This window comes from Clarias gariepinus, chromosome 10 (genome assembly GCF_024256425.1).
Source record: "Clarias gariepinus isolate MV-2021 ecotype Netherlands chromosome 10, CGAR_prim_01v2, whole genome shotgun sequence".
Lineage (NCBI taxonomy): Eukaryota > Metazoa > Chordata > Actinopteri > Siluriformes > Clariidae > Clarias > Clarias gariepinus.
Window position 1 is genome coordinate 4,082,186 of NC_071109.1, and position 16,298 is coordinate 4,098,483.

At 37.2% G+C, this 16,298-nt stretch overlaps 1 protein-coding gene across 1 annotated transcript; it reads left to right on the plus strand.

The window, feature by feature from the left end:
• Positions 1–884: 884 nt before the first annotated feature.
• LOC128531432 (uncharacterized) lies at positions 885–3,388 on the plus strand. The gene is made up of 6 exons (XM_053505265.1): positions 885–932; positions 1,098–1,454; positions 1,561–1,677; positions 1,809–1,898; positions 2,003–2,025; positions 3,123–3,388. Exons 1-6 carry the CDS (start codon positions 890–892, stop codon positions 3,228–3,230), a joined length of 738 nt encoding a protein of 245 aa, XP_053361240.1. The 5' UTR covers positions 885–889; the 3' UTR covers positions 3,231–3,388.
• Positions 3,389–16,298: the final 12,910 nt, after the last annotated feature.

Here is a 16,298-nt window from a genome sequence, read left to right on the forward strand (position 1 = left end):
TAGAGACTAAGGAGGAAGTTCTTCCCGCAAGCGATACAGTCTCTCAAGCGGAAGACCACACAAAACTAAACCATTTTTGCACATTACACACTTATGGACATTTGTTATTTTTAACTTATTCAGGAAATTCATGGCCACTTATGGCCACTGCACATTCATGCACATTTACACATTTCTATTTATTAATTTTTTGCTCGTTGCACATAAGATACTTTCACATAACACTTTCATGGATATTTGCACCGCCATGGCCCAGCCATTGTCTGCTTGCAACAAGCATATTAAAGTGCGTAATAAACACAACATGTTATAAAACAGAGTCAGAGCCCTGACAATCACTGTTGCTGTTACTGCAAACAGCCCCATTTCACAAAAACAGGTTGTTGGACATGAAAAGAAGTTTTTCAGTGCCTGGTGGCAATCTCAGGATATTCTGTTTGATTTTGCAGATCCAGTGCTTAAAGGCCCACTGGTATAGAAGATGAATTTATAAATGAGTAAATGAATTAATATTTTCAATAAGGCCATGGACTTATCATTAAATGCCACTGTAAATATTTACTGATTTAAAAGATTTTTTTGAAGAATTGTCAGTAATGCATTACATCATACAAATCAGGTATATACTGTGCCACTCTTTTATTACAATGGCCTTCAAATAAAGTGAAATGAACTTTCCACTGCATGGATGAGTACACATCAACCACTTTAGATGAATTGTGTGAGATGTGGTTGGTTAAGACAATATGACACTTTTTTTTTTTTTTTCCATTCAGTATAGCCACTCTTGTGGTGTGTTTTAGGGCGTGCTTAATCCAGACCAGCTATAAAATAGACGAGTTATTTGCTTCAAGCACATTTATAATCTGTAAATAAAAGGAAACTTAACATGACTGGATTCTGGATTTTAATTTTGTTCTTTAGCACAATGTGTAAGTATTATTATTATTATTATTATTATTATTATTATTATTATTATTATTTTTATTATATTTACTGGCTCTTAAGAATGAAAATTTTTATAACAATAATCTCATTTATGACATTTCATATATTTTTTTTTTATCTAATGATTGCATTTATTTTTCTTGATACAGTCCAGTCTGGTAGACGCTGGGTTACTGCACAATCCACAGTACTAGATATTTATCAGCTTGATGAAGTGCTCAGTGTGAATATCGGCAACTCGGCTACTTTGCAGTGTTGTGTTTTTGGTATAAAAGACGAAGAAATTATCTGGTTCAAGCAGCAAAATGGAAAACAGCCTCAGATTATTCTCAGATTCTTTAAAACCGCTCAAACAACATTTTACAATGAATTTCAAAATTCTCAATTCCAAATAAAAAAATTTGGAAACTGCTATAATTTGACCATTTTAAACACTGTGCTGTCCGATGAAGCCAGGTACTACTGTGCACTCGTGTTTGCAGCTGGAACACATTTAAAAATCAAAGGTAGGATTTTGATTAAATATAGTGATGTTGCAACTTTCTTTTTACAGTTTTTATTTATTTAAGTAAAAAAAATGAGTGATGTATTATGATAAATGTTTATACATAGGTGAGCATGTTACTATTGCATCAGAAACATCTAAACCAGCTCTGTGTGATAATTCAGCGGTGTGTGACAAAACACTGCACAGAAACAGCATTAACATGAAGATGCAAGAGAAAGCTGGTAAGAGTACTATTCTGAGTACTATTCTTTCTGTTTGCCTTTATAAAATATCTTTAAATTATAATAAATATTCTTTAGATATTCCTTCATGGGTTTAAGTATATGAATTGACCAGCTCTCTATATGTGCAGTGCTCAGTTTGGGAACGGCTTTGGGCTTTTGTGCACTTCTGATCGTCTGTCTCACTTATGTCATCATACAGAAAACACAATGTGGTGCAAGTAAGTGTTTTGTCATAAAAAAATAGTAATAATCACTTAATAGTTACTTACTAAAGGAAAATAATCTAACAGTTGATTTTTATTTACTCTTACTCTTATTTCAGAAGATTCTTTAAGAACAAGACAGGTACTTACTTTTTACTTCAGAGTGTAATAGTGAATAGTAATTTATCTTATTATTATTATTATTATTAATATTATTATTATTATTATTATTATTCATCTTATTGTTGTTGTTGACATTGAAGTTATTATTATTTTTATTAGTAGTAGTATTTTTGTTGTTATTAATTGTAATACCATTAATAATAATAATAATAATAATAATAATACCAACTACAGTGTTATGCTGAGACCTCTTTGCGTTATGGTTATTCTATACGATATAAACATATTTTTGTGTATTTTAGATTTTATCTATAAATATATATTTGTGAGCTATGATTAATTTTTGAGATAACTGTAGAATCTGTATGATTACGTATAATGACCTGACTTCAGGTTTTATCGTAGTGAAGCAGTATAGCCGCTTGCTTGTAAGTGCAATATTGCTGTTGTATAGCAGTACCATAGGACATTATATATTATTAATATCAGTAATAATAGTGAGTAATACTTATTTAGTTTTTTGCTCTGCTGTGGGAAACACAGAAAACAATTCCACTCACTTTAACTGGTTTGTTTGGTTTTCTTGACTAATTTATCTGTGAAGCATTCTTTCATTATTTTTATTTTCAACTGATGAGCTTTTATGTTTTAAGTCACAATATATGTTCTTAAATGAGCTGTTTGTTTCAGTCACTTATAATGTCACTTTTAGCACTGTAGCAAATCATTCCATGCTAGGATGTTGAAGCGAGTGTATGTCGAAAACAGTAGGATGAAGTGATACACACACACACACACACACACACACACACACGCACACGCACACACATTGGGATGTCGTACCAAAGTTTAACTAAATACATACAGTCTTAGAATGCAACTTGACAGATGAGTGGATCAGCACTAACCACTGTATAATTAATTACATATTGATTAACAGATCATTTACAGCCAATACTGCTTTAATAACTACTGTGCATTGTGTGATCCCCTTCTCAGATAAAATTCCACTCAGTGTTATCTTACAATTATCATATATACAGTACATAAACACTACATAATTATTTTATAATTCAATTCATTTAATATTTTTGTTTGTTTGTTTGTTTTAATTAGGAATGTAATGTTGACAGCTTGACTTATGAAGCTTCACAGTTGTTGAAGAGGAAACCTGGAGGAGGGGATGATTCTGTATACTCTGATGTGATGTATGTGACACTGTAATATAATGGGAATAATCCTGAACTTTGTTTGTTTTTTTGTTTGTTTGTTTTTTTGGTAAAAATGCTGCAGTACTACATGTCTTTTACATCTAAATATGTGAAATTTTATTTAAAATTCTCCTTATTGGTATTATTATTAATATTGTTATTACTATTATAAATGTTACACTTTGATTAGAACCCCTTTTGTAAAGTGCACGCCAAAGATTATCCAAAGATTAAACACACTGCCTGGTCTGTAGCTGTTGCTGATGTCAGAGTGCCTTAACACATCGATGGGAATTTGACATGATTAAAGAAAAAATTGAGAGGGAAAAGAAAAATCCAAATAATTCAGATTGTTTTACTAAAGATTTTAGTTCTGAGTGAACTTACACACTGGAAACCAACAAAATGTAAGAACTATGTAAGGTATTAAATGTTTAACATTGTGTATAATGATCCTGTTTAATGTAGTCTGTAATTTGGAGTTGCTCTTGGTCTCGTTTTTATCACATACCTCTACTGTATATCTTTAAACTTAAATGTTTTGAGATTCTAAAGAAATCAGTATCTTGACCATATTCATATCTGTATATATATAAAAAAAAAAAAATTGTAACCAATTATTTCTGTTATTTGCTATGTTTGGGTACATCTCTTACCTGTGTGACAACTGGTTTTGCTAAAATTGTATTATAACCCTATGGGACCACAGAAGTACATGAGGTCAAAGAGATCAAATGATGCCTAAACAGACCTTATGCCCCCAATCCACTAACCCGAATTAGCTACAGTACTAAACTCTCACAACCTCTCCCGATTTAAAGATTTAAAGGTCTGTTTTAAGTGTTGCGACCCCCCCTCATATTGAGCTGTTAACAAATTCATAAGGACATGGAAACGGCACTACAGCACATTTTGACACAAGCAATAAGGACATGTTATCGACATCCTATCGTTACAACAACCAGGCTTTATGGAATTTAAAGATGTTCTACTGAACTCTAAATAAATGATAATAAAACCGGTAACGACACTACCGTCATAAAGAGAAATTAAAACAATGCTACTGACTATTACGAACTATTACAGAGGTGGAACAATATGATAATGACCTCATTATGCTATGCTATGTTTTTAGTATTTTTTTTTTTTTCTTTCCTTTTTTATCTGAGTATGTTATGACTGATATAAAGCTGCTCACATCGCGCACACTTTCACTTTGCAAAAGGCAGTGTTTATTTAGTGAGTATATATTTTAGTTTAATGAAACTACAGAGGGTACTATTATTAAATTTAAATTTTGTTTGCTTTGCAAAAGTTGCCACTCCTTATTACTAAAATCAAGCTGTTCATGTTGCCTTTTACAAAGTGAAAGTGTGCGCTGATGTGAGCAGCCTTATTTCAGTCATACTTTCGCAACCACATTTCAGCCATTTGTGGTCACAAACAACAAAAAAAGCCTAAAGAGCCTTGTTTGTATGTGTACATTATGTGTGTGTGTGTGTGTGTGTGTGTGTGTGTGTGTGTGAATGAGAACCGTTTACCTGTATGTACATATTATTTCTGGGTTGCTACAACATCATTTCATTAAAAAAAGAAATTGTGAAAAAGAAAAAAAAAAGGATTGGCAAAGCTGGCTCAAAGTAAAGAAAAATAATCTTTGGTAATCCTGTTGTAATTAACACACATTTTCAGCTGTGTGAAAACATCATTCACACCCAATTGCATCTGCTTTAAAACAGTGTGAGGAATGATATAGTATTATCAAACGAGGGAAACACATCAGTAGTTACAGTAACATTTTCCATTGAGTTTAATAATGTAGCACTTTTAATATAAAACACCAGTGGTGTCAAAAGTATTCACATTCATTACTTGAGTAGAAGTATAGATACTAGGGTTTAAAAAGACTTCTTTAGAAGTTGAAGTATCAGCTCAAGCTTTTTACTCAAGTAAAAGTGTAAAACTGGTATATATAAGTTATAAAGTAACGTGAGGGAAATAAGCATTTAGGATAAAAGCATAGGCTGTGCCACGGGACTATATACTGCACTAACACTTAAAAAAAAAAAAAGAAATTGAAATGTGTTGTTGCTTTTTTGTTGTATTTTTTAACAGCCATAGTGATTTGGGATACTGTATATGGCATTTTAAAAAGAATGCATTTTAGTACAATGCAAATACATTAAAGAACCATATATGTGTATTACTGAGCATTAACATGTTTTATGGAGAAGAAGATATGATAACTAGTTGCCTATAAGTATTTTAATGGTGCAAAAAGTCAAACTTCAGAGGCATGTCATCGGTAACCTTTATTGGAATGTAAATGTACATCCAAGCTTAGCTGCAGGAATCTGTGAGGGCAACATACAAGAAAATTAGTGCACCCAGGGCAGGTTTAGTAACAATTACCCTGGTATGGTTGTCTACAATAAACATTAGTGCTGTCAGAATGAAGGATTAATCCAAGTGATTAATCCCCCAAAAAAAGTGTATATATATATATATATATATATATATATATATATATATATATATATATATATACACTTTTTTGGGGGGATTAATCAACGGAAGCTGGCTCGTATTCCAAAACACTCGTAAACCAAATTTAATTTATCCATAGGAAATAATGGAAACTTAAATTATTCGTTCTACAGCCCAAAAAAATAAATACATAAATAAAATTCATACAAAATATAAAGTAAAAATAAAACAAATTAACCTGTATTTTACCTTAAAATTTTTTTAAAAATAAATCCCGACAGATAAGGGTTTTCGTTTGTGCATGCAGGGTGTATGTGTGTAAAATGTGCACACACACACACACATTAACAAATAGACCGTTTTTAAAACCGTTTAAAAATTAGCAAGGAACATTCCTAGTCACACTCACGTGAGCGCATACTAACAGGATCACTGCTGTAAGTAAAACAACAACAACAACAACAAAAACAAATTAAACAGGGGTCCGTTCTTCGTACGTCGCTAACACAGTTAGCTGGATTTGATTGTTGTGGATTTGTCCTGATCTTGGATTGTTTCGTTCTTCGATGCGCTTCTAGCATTTGTTGTCATAGCAACATATCCGTAAGCTTGAACCTGCTCGGGAGCAGGTTTATTTCATGTAAACAGGATTTAGCCTGCGCTCCTGGCGGGTTATGATTGGTTGAAATGGCGAGGTCATGTCTGATTGGTTAAAGAGCATGACTGACTCATGTGGAAAAAGAAAAGTATATGCCCCCTGCCATGGACGCCCGCAAACACACACACACACACACACAGACACACATATTCGCTATCAAATATTATATATGAACATAAATTCATAGGTTTATTGTTATCAAATATGATATTAGTATTATAATAAACCCTAGGCACGAGACAGCAGTCAAGACCATTAATACAAATTCTTGTATAATGTTTATTTTATAACACATTTATTTTTCAGGGGTTTGTCATAAAAATATGCAAATAATATATATATATATATATATATATATATATATATATATATATATATATATATTTTTTTTTATTTTTATAATGATAAATTGGACGAAACTAATTTTATTATAAAATACATATTATTATACAATATAATATACAATATACATAATATTTCTATTTTTTCATGTACAACATATTTATTTTCATATTGCTTATTTTATTTTATTGTCTCATGTAATTTGTAATTTGTAAACCATTTACCTATGAATTTATGTTTTCATTTCAGCACATAACACGTGTTCCAAAAAAAGTTGAGCCGCTCTTTTTCCATTTCGTCAACCAATCGGAGGGGTTGTGATCAGTGTTTCTACTGTCGATGCATATCGCCTTTTAAACCAACGCACGAGCGCGCAATAATCCTAGACAACTCAATCCAGCTCTACTAATCATCAACAACAGGTGAGCTCGAAGAACCGACTTAGCTGGATGGTAATTAGCACGATGATCTCATCTTAGATGTGTCAATTCATCTCGGATGTGTCAAGCGACGTACGAAGAACGGACCCCAGCTCCTCACCTTTGAAAACAATCGCGACAGAGAGAAGTTTGTGTGTTTATTTGGCAACCTGAGAGGAGGGGGTCTGCGGGGGGGGCTCGCTTGCGTTTACGGCATTCTTCTCTCAGGTTGCCAAACAAACACACAAACTCTCTGCCTTACACAGACACAAACACACGCGCACTCAAAAACACTGCAGGCACTAAGACCCAGCAGGGGAGACGATAGGTCTCGGCTTTACAGCTCCCCTTCTCTCAGGTTGCCAAATAAACACACAAACTTCTCTCTGTCTTGATTGTTTTCAAAGGTGAGGAGCTGTTTAATTTGTTTTTTTGTTGTTGTTTTATTTACAGCAGTGATCCTGTTAGTATGCGCTCACGTGAGTGTGACTAGGAATGTTCCTTGCTAATTTTTAAACGGTTTTTAAAATGGTCTCTCCGTTAATGTGTGTGTGTGCGCGCACACGTACAGTGGTTAATCAATCGGAATGTAATCCTACCGTCGCCGCGCTCGGCGGTACCGTTTGGCTTTGTGCGTTTGCTGGCTTTTACCGTTGAGTGGCGCTATATAACTACAGACTGACGCCTCATGCTTTAGTTCATTCTTTGCTGGATTAATGAGACACAGAGTTTTAGAACTGCACGTAGTAGCGGATAAAATCAAGTAAAACATTGTAGTTATACAAATTTATAATCACAGAACTAAAATGACGATACAAATGTAGAATTTAAATTAAATTAAATCTTATTAGGATCAAATTTAAACAAAATAAATGTTAACACAGTGAGCCTTTAAATTTTATCACGTGTAATTAGAAAAGACGCGTGTAGGGTTTTGTGTCGTCTTATATCTTGTGTTCTTTAAATTTATAGTAGATTTGTTAACTAAAATAAATGACCATAAAAATTATAACATTGTCAGGACGTTCTACTGCGTCAGCTGATGTTGGTCATTCAGCCCCGCTTGTGTTTGTGCGTTATTAAAAGAATGAAATGCAGTAGACTCTTATGATCTGTAAACGGATTCGACCCATGTTGCACGGGCGGCACCATAAAGCACGGACACGAGTCGAGGTCTTACGGAAAAGGGTAATTTATTTAGGTAAAATGGGGAAGGAAAGTGTTGAAGGAGGGAGAAAGGAAAGAATGGGATAAAGGTTGTGCATGTGCAGTTCCGGGGGCTGTGCCACACTGGCATGCGGGCACACAGCTGACGATAAGTGTGAGTGGCAGAACTGAGCACGCGGAGGCAGCGCTCCTGCACGCTCCCTCGTGACGGCGCTTTTCCCGCTGTCAATGGCCGGCGCGAGTTCTCGCTGACGCAAAAACCTAATCACACTTTTCCTCTTCGGCAGCGGGGCTGCGAGGGCGGGCACGGTGCGGGAGTGAAGATGCCACGGGAGCTCGCGCAGCTCTTTCTCGCGCTGTCCTCAGCGCGGAGATCAAAGGGCGGAATTCTAGTGTCTTTGTTTAAAGTCCCTGGGCCGCGTCACATCTCCCCACTGACATGCTTTTTTTATATTCTCCATTACATCACGTACTTCCCAGACCTCAGACAAACCTCCGCGCCTTGCTTTTATAATGCGGAGCAAGCCCGAGATCATATTAACGTTAATTATCGCCAGCCGGCACAAATAGGCGGCTCCCGTCCCTTTGCCGCCTATTCAGGGAGCCTACGGAGTGAGCGAGTAGTTATAGTAGATTTGGGCGTACACCCATCACACGCGCACGCCGTGGCAGATCATCATAATTGTCTTTAACTTGTATTTCATAAGGTTTTCCGAGCGGTGGTACAGCGCAACGGGGGTCATTATTTACTATTAAACATTAAACGAATTTACAAAACTTAATGCGTGCGATTAAGCGCTGATTCTACGTAGGAAAGTAAAGAAGAGGATCCTGATGCTCAACATTCCGGAGACCAAACCCCATTTAAATTAAATTAACAAATATTGCATGTAAATAACAATAGCCCACGTTTAAAAAAGCATTTTTATTTAGATTATAAAAAAATAATCCTGCATCTGTTTTAGGTGTTCCAGCTACCACTGTTCTAAAATTCTAATTAAATCAAATCTTATTAGGATGAAATTTAAGCACAATAAATGTTAACACAGTGAGCCTTTTGATTCTATCACTTGTAATTAGAAAAAAAGCGTGTATGGATTTGTGTCATCTTATTTCTTGTGTTCTTTAAATTTATAGTAGATTTATTAACTGAAATAAATTACCATAAAATTAAAACAGTGTTAGGACGTTCTACTGCGTCAGCAGATGTCGGTCTTTCAGCCCCGCTTGTGTTTTTGCGTTATTATAAGAATGAAATGCAGTAGACTGTTATGATTTGTAACGGGTTCGACCCATGTTACTCAAACAACTCAGTTCAGGTGTAAGTAAATGTCTGTGCTGTTTGGGGGAGGGACGTGCTAATGATTTGGTCGGCTCTGCGTGTGTGTGTGTGTGTGTGTGTGTGTGAGAGAGAGAGGGGTGTCGCGGTCGTTTTCAGTGAAACAAAGGCTCAGCTGAAAAATGTTAGGCACATCAGTCACTTAACCCCCAATAAAAGGTATTTGAGTGTCATGATAGTTGTAATATAACAGATGCGCACTGAATACTAAACCTAAACCAGGCACGGAGATTAATGAACCAAGATAGCCCCCATACCCGTTAAAAAAAAAATAAATACCAAAGAATATTATTGTGTATAGACTGATTAAAAACAATGCAATTTATGCTATCATAAGGAAAATAACAAGTTCTTACATTCCAATGATTAAAAAAGGAAACAATGTCAACTTTAGAATCTAGAATCCAGGAGATTAAATTTACACAAATTGAGATCACTGAAAGTCTCCAATAGAGCCTCAGATTCAAGAGGTTTTTAAAGTGGGGAGAAGTGCATTTCAGTTCCTCTGAATGTATAGGTAAGAACAGCCGATTCACACCTGGGGAGGGTGAATAATTTGTATTTGAATGTTGTCTGGCATTGTAAAGCACTATAGTGACACTAAAAGAACAACCCAGGATTAATAGGAATTCTTATACTGCATAAACATTATTTAGCACAAAAAAATTCCTCGCGCTCGGGAAAACTATGCGTGCGGTTGAGCGCTTTTTAGATAGGAAATTAAAACGGAGGGTTTTTATTTAGCCTATTAAAAAATAACCTGCGTCTATTTTTAGGCGTGCCAGCTGCCACTTTTTAGTTTCAATGTTTTCAATACAAAGCTTATAATGCCCACATGACATGACGGAATAAGGCACGGCTGGTGATGATTGGGGTTTGTTGGGTTACAGTGGATTTTACTACACGGTGTGAGTGCAATGGCCATCCGTCTGCTCGCGCTGACTCTGCTCTCCGCGGATGGCCGTACCGCCCCCCTCCCACCTCTCGCTCCTTTGAAGTCCCCGGGGCGCATTCCATTTGCCCTGCTTGCATGCCGCACTTCCGCGTTGTTGCACGCGCGCTGCATACACAGCGCGTAGTAAAATCCACTGTAGCCCAACAAACCCCGAGTATTTTATAGCGCGGGGTGCAAGTCCGGGCAACGATAGCAACGATAGTTCACCAGTCATGTGTAATTCTGCGGTCCCGCTGCTTCGCATGTCTGAAGGGGAGGCCGCCTAACTAGTGAGCGAGGAGCAATATTGATTTGGGCGCACGCCGTGACAGGCTGAAAAAACTGTTTCAGATCAATGTGCAAAAACTATATAATAAAACTATATAAGACTACATGGCCTTTATAAGACTCAACTTTTATTTAAGCGCACTCACAATAACGAAAAAACGTTGTGATTTTGTAAGTGTTGTGATTTTGTAAGTGTTGTAAGCTGCGCTGCTCTGTATTGTTTTTGGTGAACTTGAGCGCGTCAGAAAATGAACGCAAACGTTTTTTTAAATAATCAGAGTCAGTCTGCTTGCTGTTTTCCCGACGCGTTCATAATCATTATTCTACTTCTGCCGGTGCGCTCTGGAAAACTTCATGCATGCGACTGAGCGCTGATTAAAACTATGGAGTAAATTAAAGAGGAGAATCATGATGCCGAGTCGAAGTCCTGAGCCCAAACCTCATTTAAATTAAATTAACAAATATTATAAGTAAAAAAACAATAGCCCACGTTTAGAAACCGTTTATAAATTCTTTCCGACATGAGTTGGCCCGGTGTTATGTGCAGAGCGCCGGGAGATTTCCTGAAGCTCAGAAATGACTGGGCATGTTTTTTAAATAGCCGCTATCTTTAATAACTGATGGAGGTTTTGAGCTGTATACACACGCATTTCTGCCTAAACAACTCTTAAAACTACACCTGTAACACAATAAACAGTAATATTTCAAACATTCTGCAGGCTGATATTTGGAGAAAAGAAAGAATAATGAATAAACCAGTTGTTGGGTCAAAATAACCCAACCAGGTGTTCATTTGTAAACTACATCTCATATAAGCCAACATGAGCAACCCAACAATGTGTTTAAAGTACCTGAAATAATCCAAAACTTAAATAACAATAAACCGATACAGAGATACGCTGTATAACGGTTACTGTTGTATTTACGGCAACGAGCGAAAATGTCACTTTGCGCCACCTGGCGGCCATTTTACGAATGACTTTGAAATGCAACTGATTTATTTTGGCCGCTGACGTTTTTACGCGGCGGTGAGCGCGACGGTAATAACCATTCCAATTGATCAACTACTGTACATCACACACACACACACACACACGCTGTGATGATGTAACGCTCGGTGTTAAAACAAGAAGCGCATGCGTGAAACATGATACTCGGTGCTCGTAAACTAAGACAATGCTCGTTTTTCAAGTCAAAAATTATTAAAAATTGTTGCTCGTCTTGCGAAACACTCGTAAACCGCGTTACTCGTAATCCGAGGTTCCACCGTATATATATATACACTTTTTTATATGTATATATATGTATGTATTTATTTATATATATATATATATATATATATATATATATATATATATATAATTCCTGTTACCCTCCTCGCTGGTGCTTGGTTGTGACCATTGGTTGGCGTTCACCAACCAATAGGGTGTCGGAATGGTGTGTTTAAACTTCTCATCCAACCATAATCAAATTCGATCGATCCAGATGGTGCGATTTATCCGGATGTTTTTTTTTGTTTTTTGAATGACAAGCTGAAATAAAATAGGAGTAACAAGGCTATTTTTAAAATGTAAAGTACAGATAATTTTGTAAAAATGTAAGGAGTAGAAGTAAAAAGTCGGCTGAAAAATAATTACTCCAGTAAAGTATAGATACCCAAAATTTCTACTTAAGTAAGGTAACAAAGTATTTGTACAGTACTTGACACCTCTGTAAAACACTCATAAAACACACAAAGGCTAATAAACATGATAAAATAAAATTGCACGTCTCCCAGCACGTGAGAGAGAAAGAGACAAAGAGAGAGAGAGAGAGAGAGAGAGACTAACAAACACAGATCACAATCACACTTTATATTTGAGATCTTTATTTTTTTAATTTCTTTTCTTCTTTCTTTCTTTCTTTTGTATCAATAATGATTCTTCTTTGACTGCTTTCTTCATTCATTATTATTATTATTATTATTATTATTATTATTATTGCCTTTGACTTTTGGTTTTCTTTTTCAGTACCGTCGTTTTCATCTCAGCGTCGCTTGACTGCACAGTTAAACTCGTGAGCAGTATGAGTGCATCCAGGAGTTGTTATACTGTACATTACACATAATATTGTGTGTGTTTTTTTATGATTTTCTCTTAATGATATAAATAATAATATACAATAAATAATATGAATAGTGATTAACTTTTTGTGTTTGATTAAACTGAATCCAGATATTGTAATTTTCTCTGTCCTGTATGTTGTATGGTGTGTGCACGGTGGGAGCACTGCATGCGTGTGGGCGCAAAGCCCATGCCCTTATTTTTAAAATCTCACTCCAAGCTTTTCTGAAAAGTTGCCAGCTATGCCACACATATTTTGAGAATAAAAATTAAATTGTAAATTTGTCATCAGACTTTATTATGAAATTAACAGGAATTATCAAACCACAGACATTTTAGATTAAAACATTTTTATTGTGCATTGTAATTGTGCACATGTAATATGTCTTTAATTGTGTTTAATCATGAGTATTTTCCTTATCACTTTGTTAAATATCACTTTTTTTTTTTTGTCATTACTTTTATCTACATTTAATACAACAATGTTTGGCTCCCGATTGCTGCCACAGATGAGGAAGTGATCAAAACTGATAAGGACTCCATAAACTCAATAATGACTTGATAACGGTGATTATGGATCAATACTAAGGTGTTAACGAGGTGTTTTTGTTAGGAGGCGGCAGCCAAAATTTTTTAAACCTGCTCTAATTTCCCCCCTGACCATAATGACACTGATGACCAATAGTTAGACAGAGCCTAAAGAAGTCTGTAACCAGCCCTTATACCCCTATCTCACCTATGTGGTTTTGTGCGGTGGCCGTAAGTACAATTAATTCATTTTGCCAACTTCTACTGTCGCTTCATCGGGGGTTACAGCTCTATCGCTGCCCCTCTCACCTCCCTGACACCCTCTAAGACACAATTCTGCTGGAACACGTAGGCAGATAAGGCTTTTGCCGATCTTAAGATGAGGTTTACCTCCACTCCCATTTTCATTAGCCCCGACCCGTCCCGCCAGTTCGGGGTGTAGGTCAATGCCTCCAATACTGGTGTCAAATCGCCATCAAGCACACCGTTCATGACGTCTTTCATTGGTTAGACCAGAAGGGACCACCAAACTCTCGTAATGCCCCGTAAAGGTGTTGAAGGCTGTCTTCTATTCCTCACCCTCCTGGATACGGACGGGGTGATAAGCATTTTGTAGATCCAGTTTCATGAAGGTATCAGCGCCCTGGAGAAGTTAGAAGATGGTGGCCATAAGTGAAAGTGGGTAGCAGTTACTGACGGTGATCTCGTTGAGCCCTCTATAATCAATGCGTAGGGACCTATCTTCTTTCTTCACAAAAAAGAATCCTGCCCCCGCAAGGGAGGAGGACGGATGGATGATTTATGCAGCAAGGGCTTCTGTGATGTATGTGTTCATGATGTCTCTCTCTTGGTTGGTTAAGGAGTATAGTCGACTTTTTGGTAGGGAAGTGCCTGGGAGGAGGTCGATATGGCAGTCATATGGTCGATGTAGTGGGAGTGACATGGCCCAGGTCTTCCTGAAGACCTGCTTGAGATCGTGGTACTCAGTAGGAACATTGGAGATATTTGGGATCTCCTCGGGCTTGGCTGGAGTGGGGCGTGAGTAAAGCGCAGAGTGAAGGCATGACATGGCACAAGAGTGGCTCCAACCCGTGATGACAAACTTGGTCCAGTCAATCCGGGGGCCATGGAGAGCTAACCAGTGGAGAAAGAGAACCAAGGCGTCATGTTATTTATTTATAAAAAAGAGACAAATCTCTTCAGAATGATTGCCTGATGACCTTAGAGTAAGTGGCGGTGTCTCTCCTCCTCGGAGATGAGGGTCCTGCCCAGCTGCATGGGCTCCTCCTGATAGCTCTTAGATGAAGAAGAGGACGGACTGGGTGTCCTGGGAGAAGGAAATCTCCTGGTGGGGGGGTGTCCTCCGGGTCAGTCGTCTAACGAAGATGTAGGTTAATCCTCCCTGCGAGATCCATAAGTTTGTGGAGGTCAGAGGGAAGCTCCCGAAAGATTAGCTCATCCTCGAGTGCCTCCGACAGCTCTTCAAGGAAAACATCCGCTAGGGCTCTGTCATTCCACCCACATATGGCGTAGTAAATGTAATTGCCTGATTTGTAATTTGGCGGAGCAAGTTCCTTGGCGAAGGCGCAGTTGTTTAGTTCCAGCCTCCTTGCCGATGTGAGATCGGTCAAAGATCCAGTGACATCAGCGAGTGTCAGCGGGTGTCTTAATTCTCTAGCGCCTGTCTTATCCTGTCCAACCCTGCTGGATCCATAGTGTGGCCAGATTATTTCTTCAGGGGCATGGCTGTGGGGTTTAAGAGATGGATCCAGATGCAGGCGCAGAAGCAGGGCGTGAGTGGCTTTTGATCAAGCTCAGTAAAGGCGTGGCCGTTAAAGCAGGTGCCCAAGCTCGATGTCGTGAACCTGTCAGTGTTGGAAACGTGCCAAGATCATGGAGCTGGGTCGTAATAGAGGAGGAGAGCGCGCAGGGTCTGGGTCGTGAAATCCTGCAGCCTGACGTTGGTATAATAACCTGACGTTGGTATAATAACCTGACGTTGGTATAATTCCCCTTAATCAGAGGGGAAATCAGCGCCAGATGAGAAACCAGTGTGCAGATAGGGTGGTCCGGGGGCGTGGGAGGTGACATGACAGTGTGGGAAAACAAGCCCGCGTGATGAAGAGCATCACAGCGTCGGAACAGAAATGTCAAGAAGCAGAAACGGTCCCTGATCAGCGTGCGAGCGCTGAGAGCATGACAGTATTATAACAAAAGTAACAGTGTAAAATACTGCATATTTCATGTATAAATGCATTTTATTAAAAAAATGCAAAATTTATTTCATTGCCTTGATCATGGCAATATTAAATATCTAAGTAATTGAACATTTACCTTCTTTTTTACATATTTTAAACATGTCAAATTTGTTTATTTTTAAATGAAAACAACTTTGTTGTCAATGCAAATTATTTATTAATGTGGTCACATAATGATGCATGCCTAAATAAAAGACTTTCCCACTGCAGGTAATACAGCAGGTCATACAAACCAGAGTGCATTGGTTTATATAGGACTCGTCTGCTATTTCAACCAATTCTCATCCAACTATTCAGGCCAGTTTATTTTTAAATATTGTTATTAGTAGGACCTTAAAATAAACTGCAATGAACTTTCCATTGCATGTAAGAGTGCACATTAACCACTTCCACTGAATTGGGCGAGATGTAGTTGGGTAAGACAATATGACATTCTGCTTTTTCCATTCAGCCAATCACATGGTATGTTTTAGGGTGTGGTTAATTCAGGCCAGCTATAAAATAGATGAAGTCCTTGTTTCAGGCACATTCATAACCTGTTAATAAAATATAAAAGGAA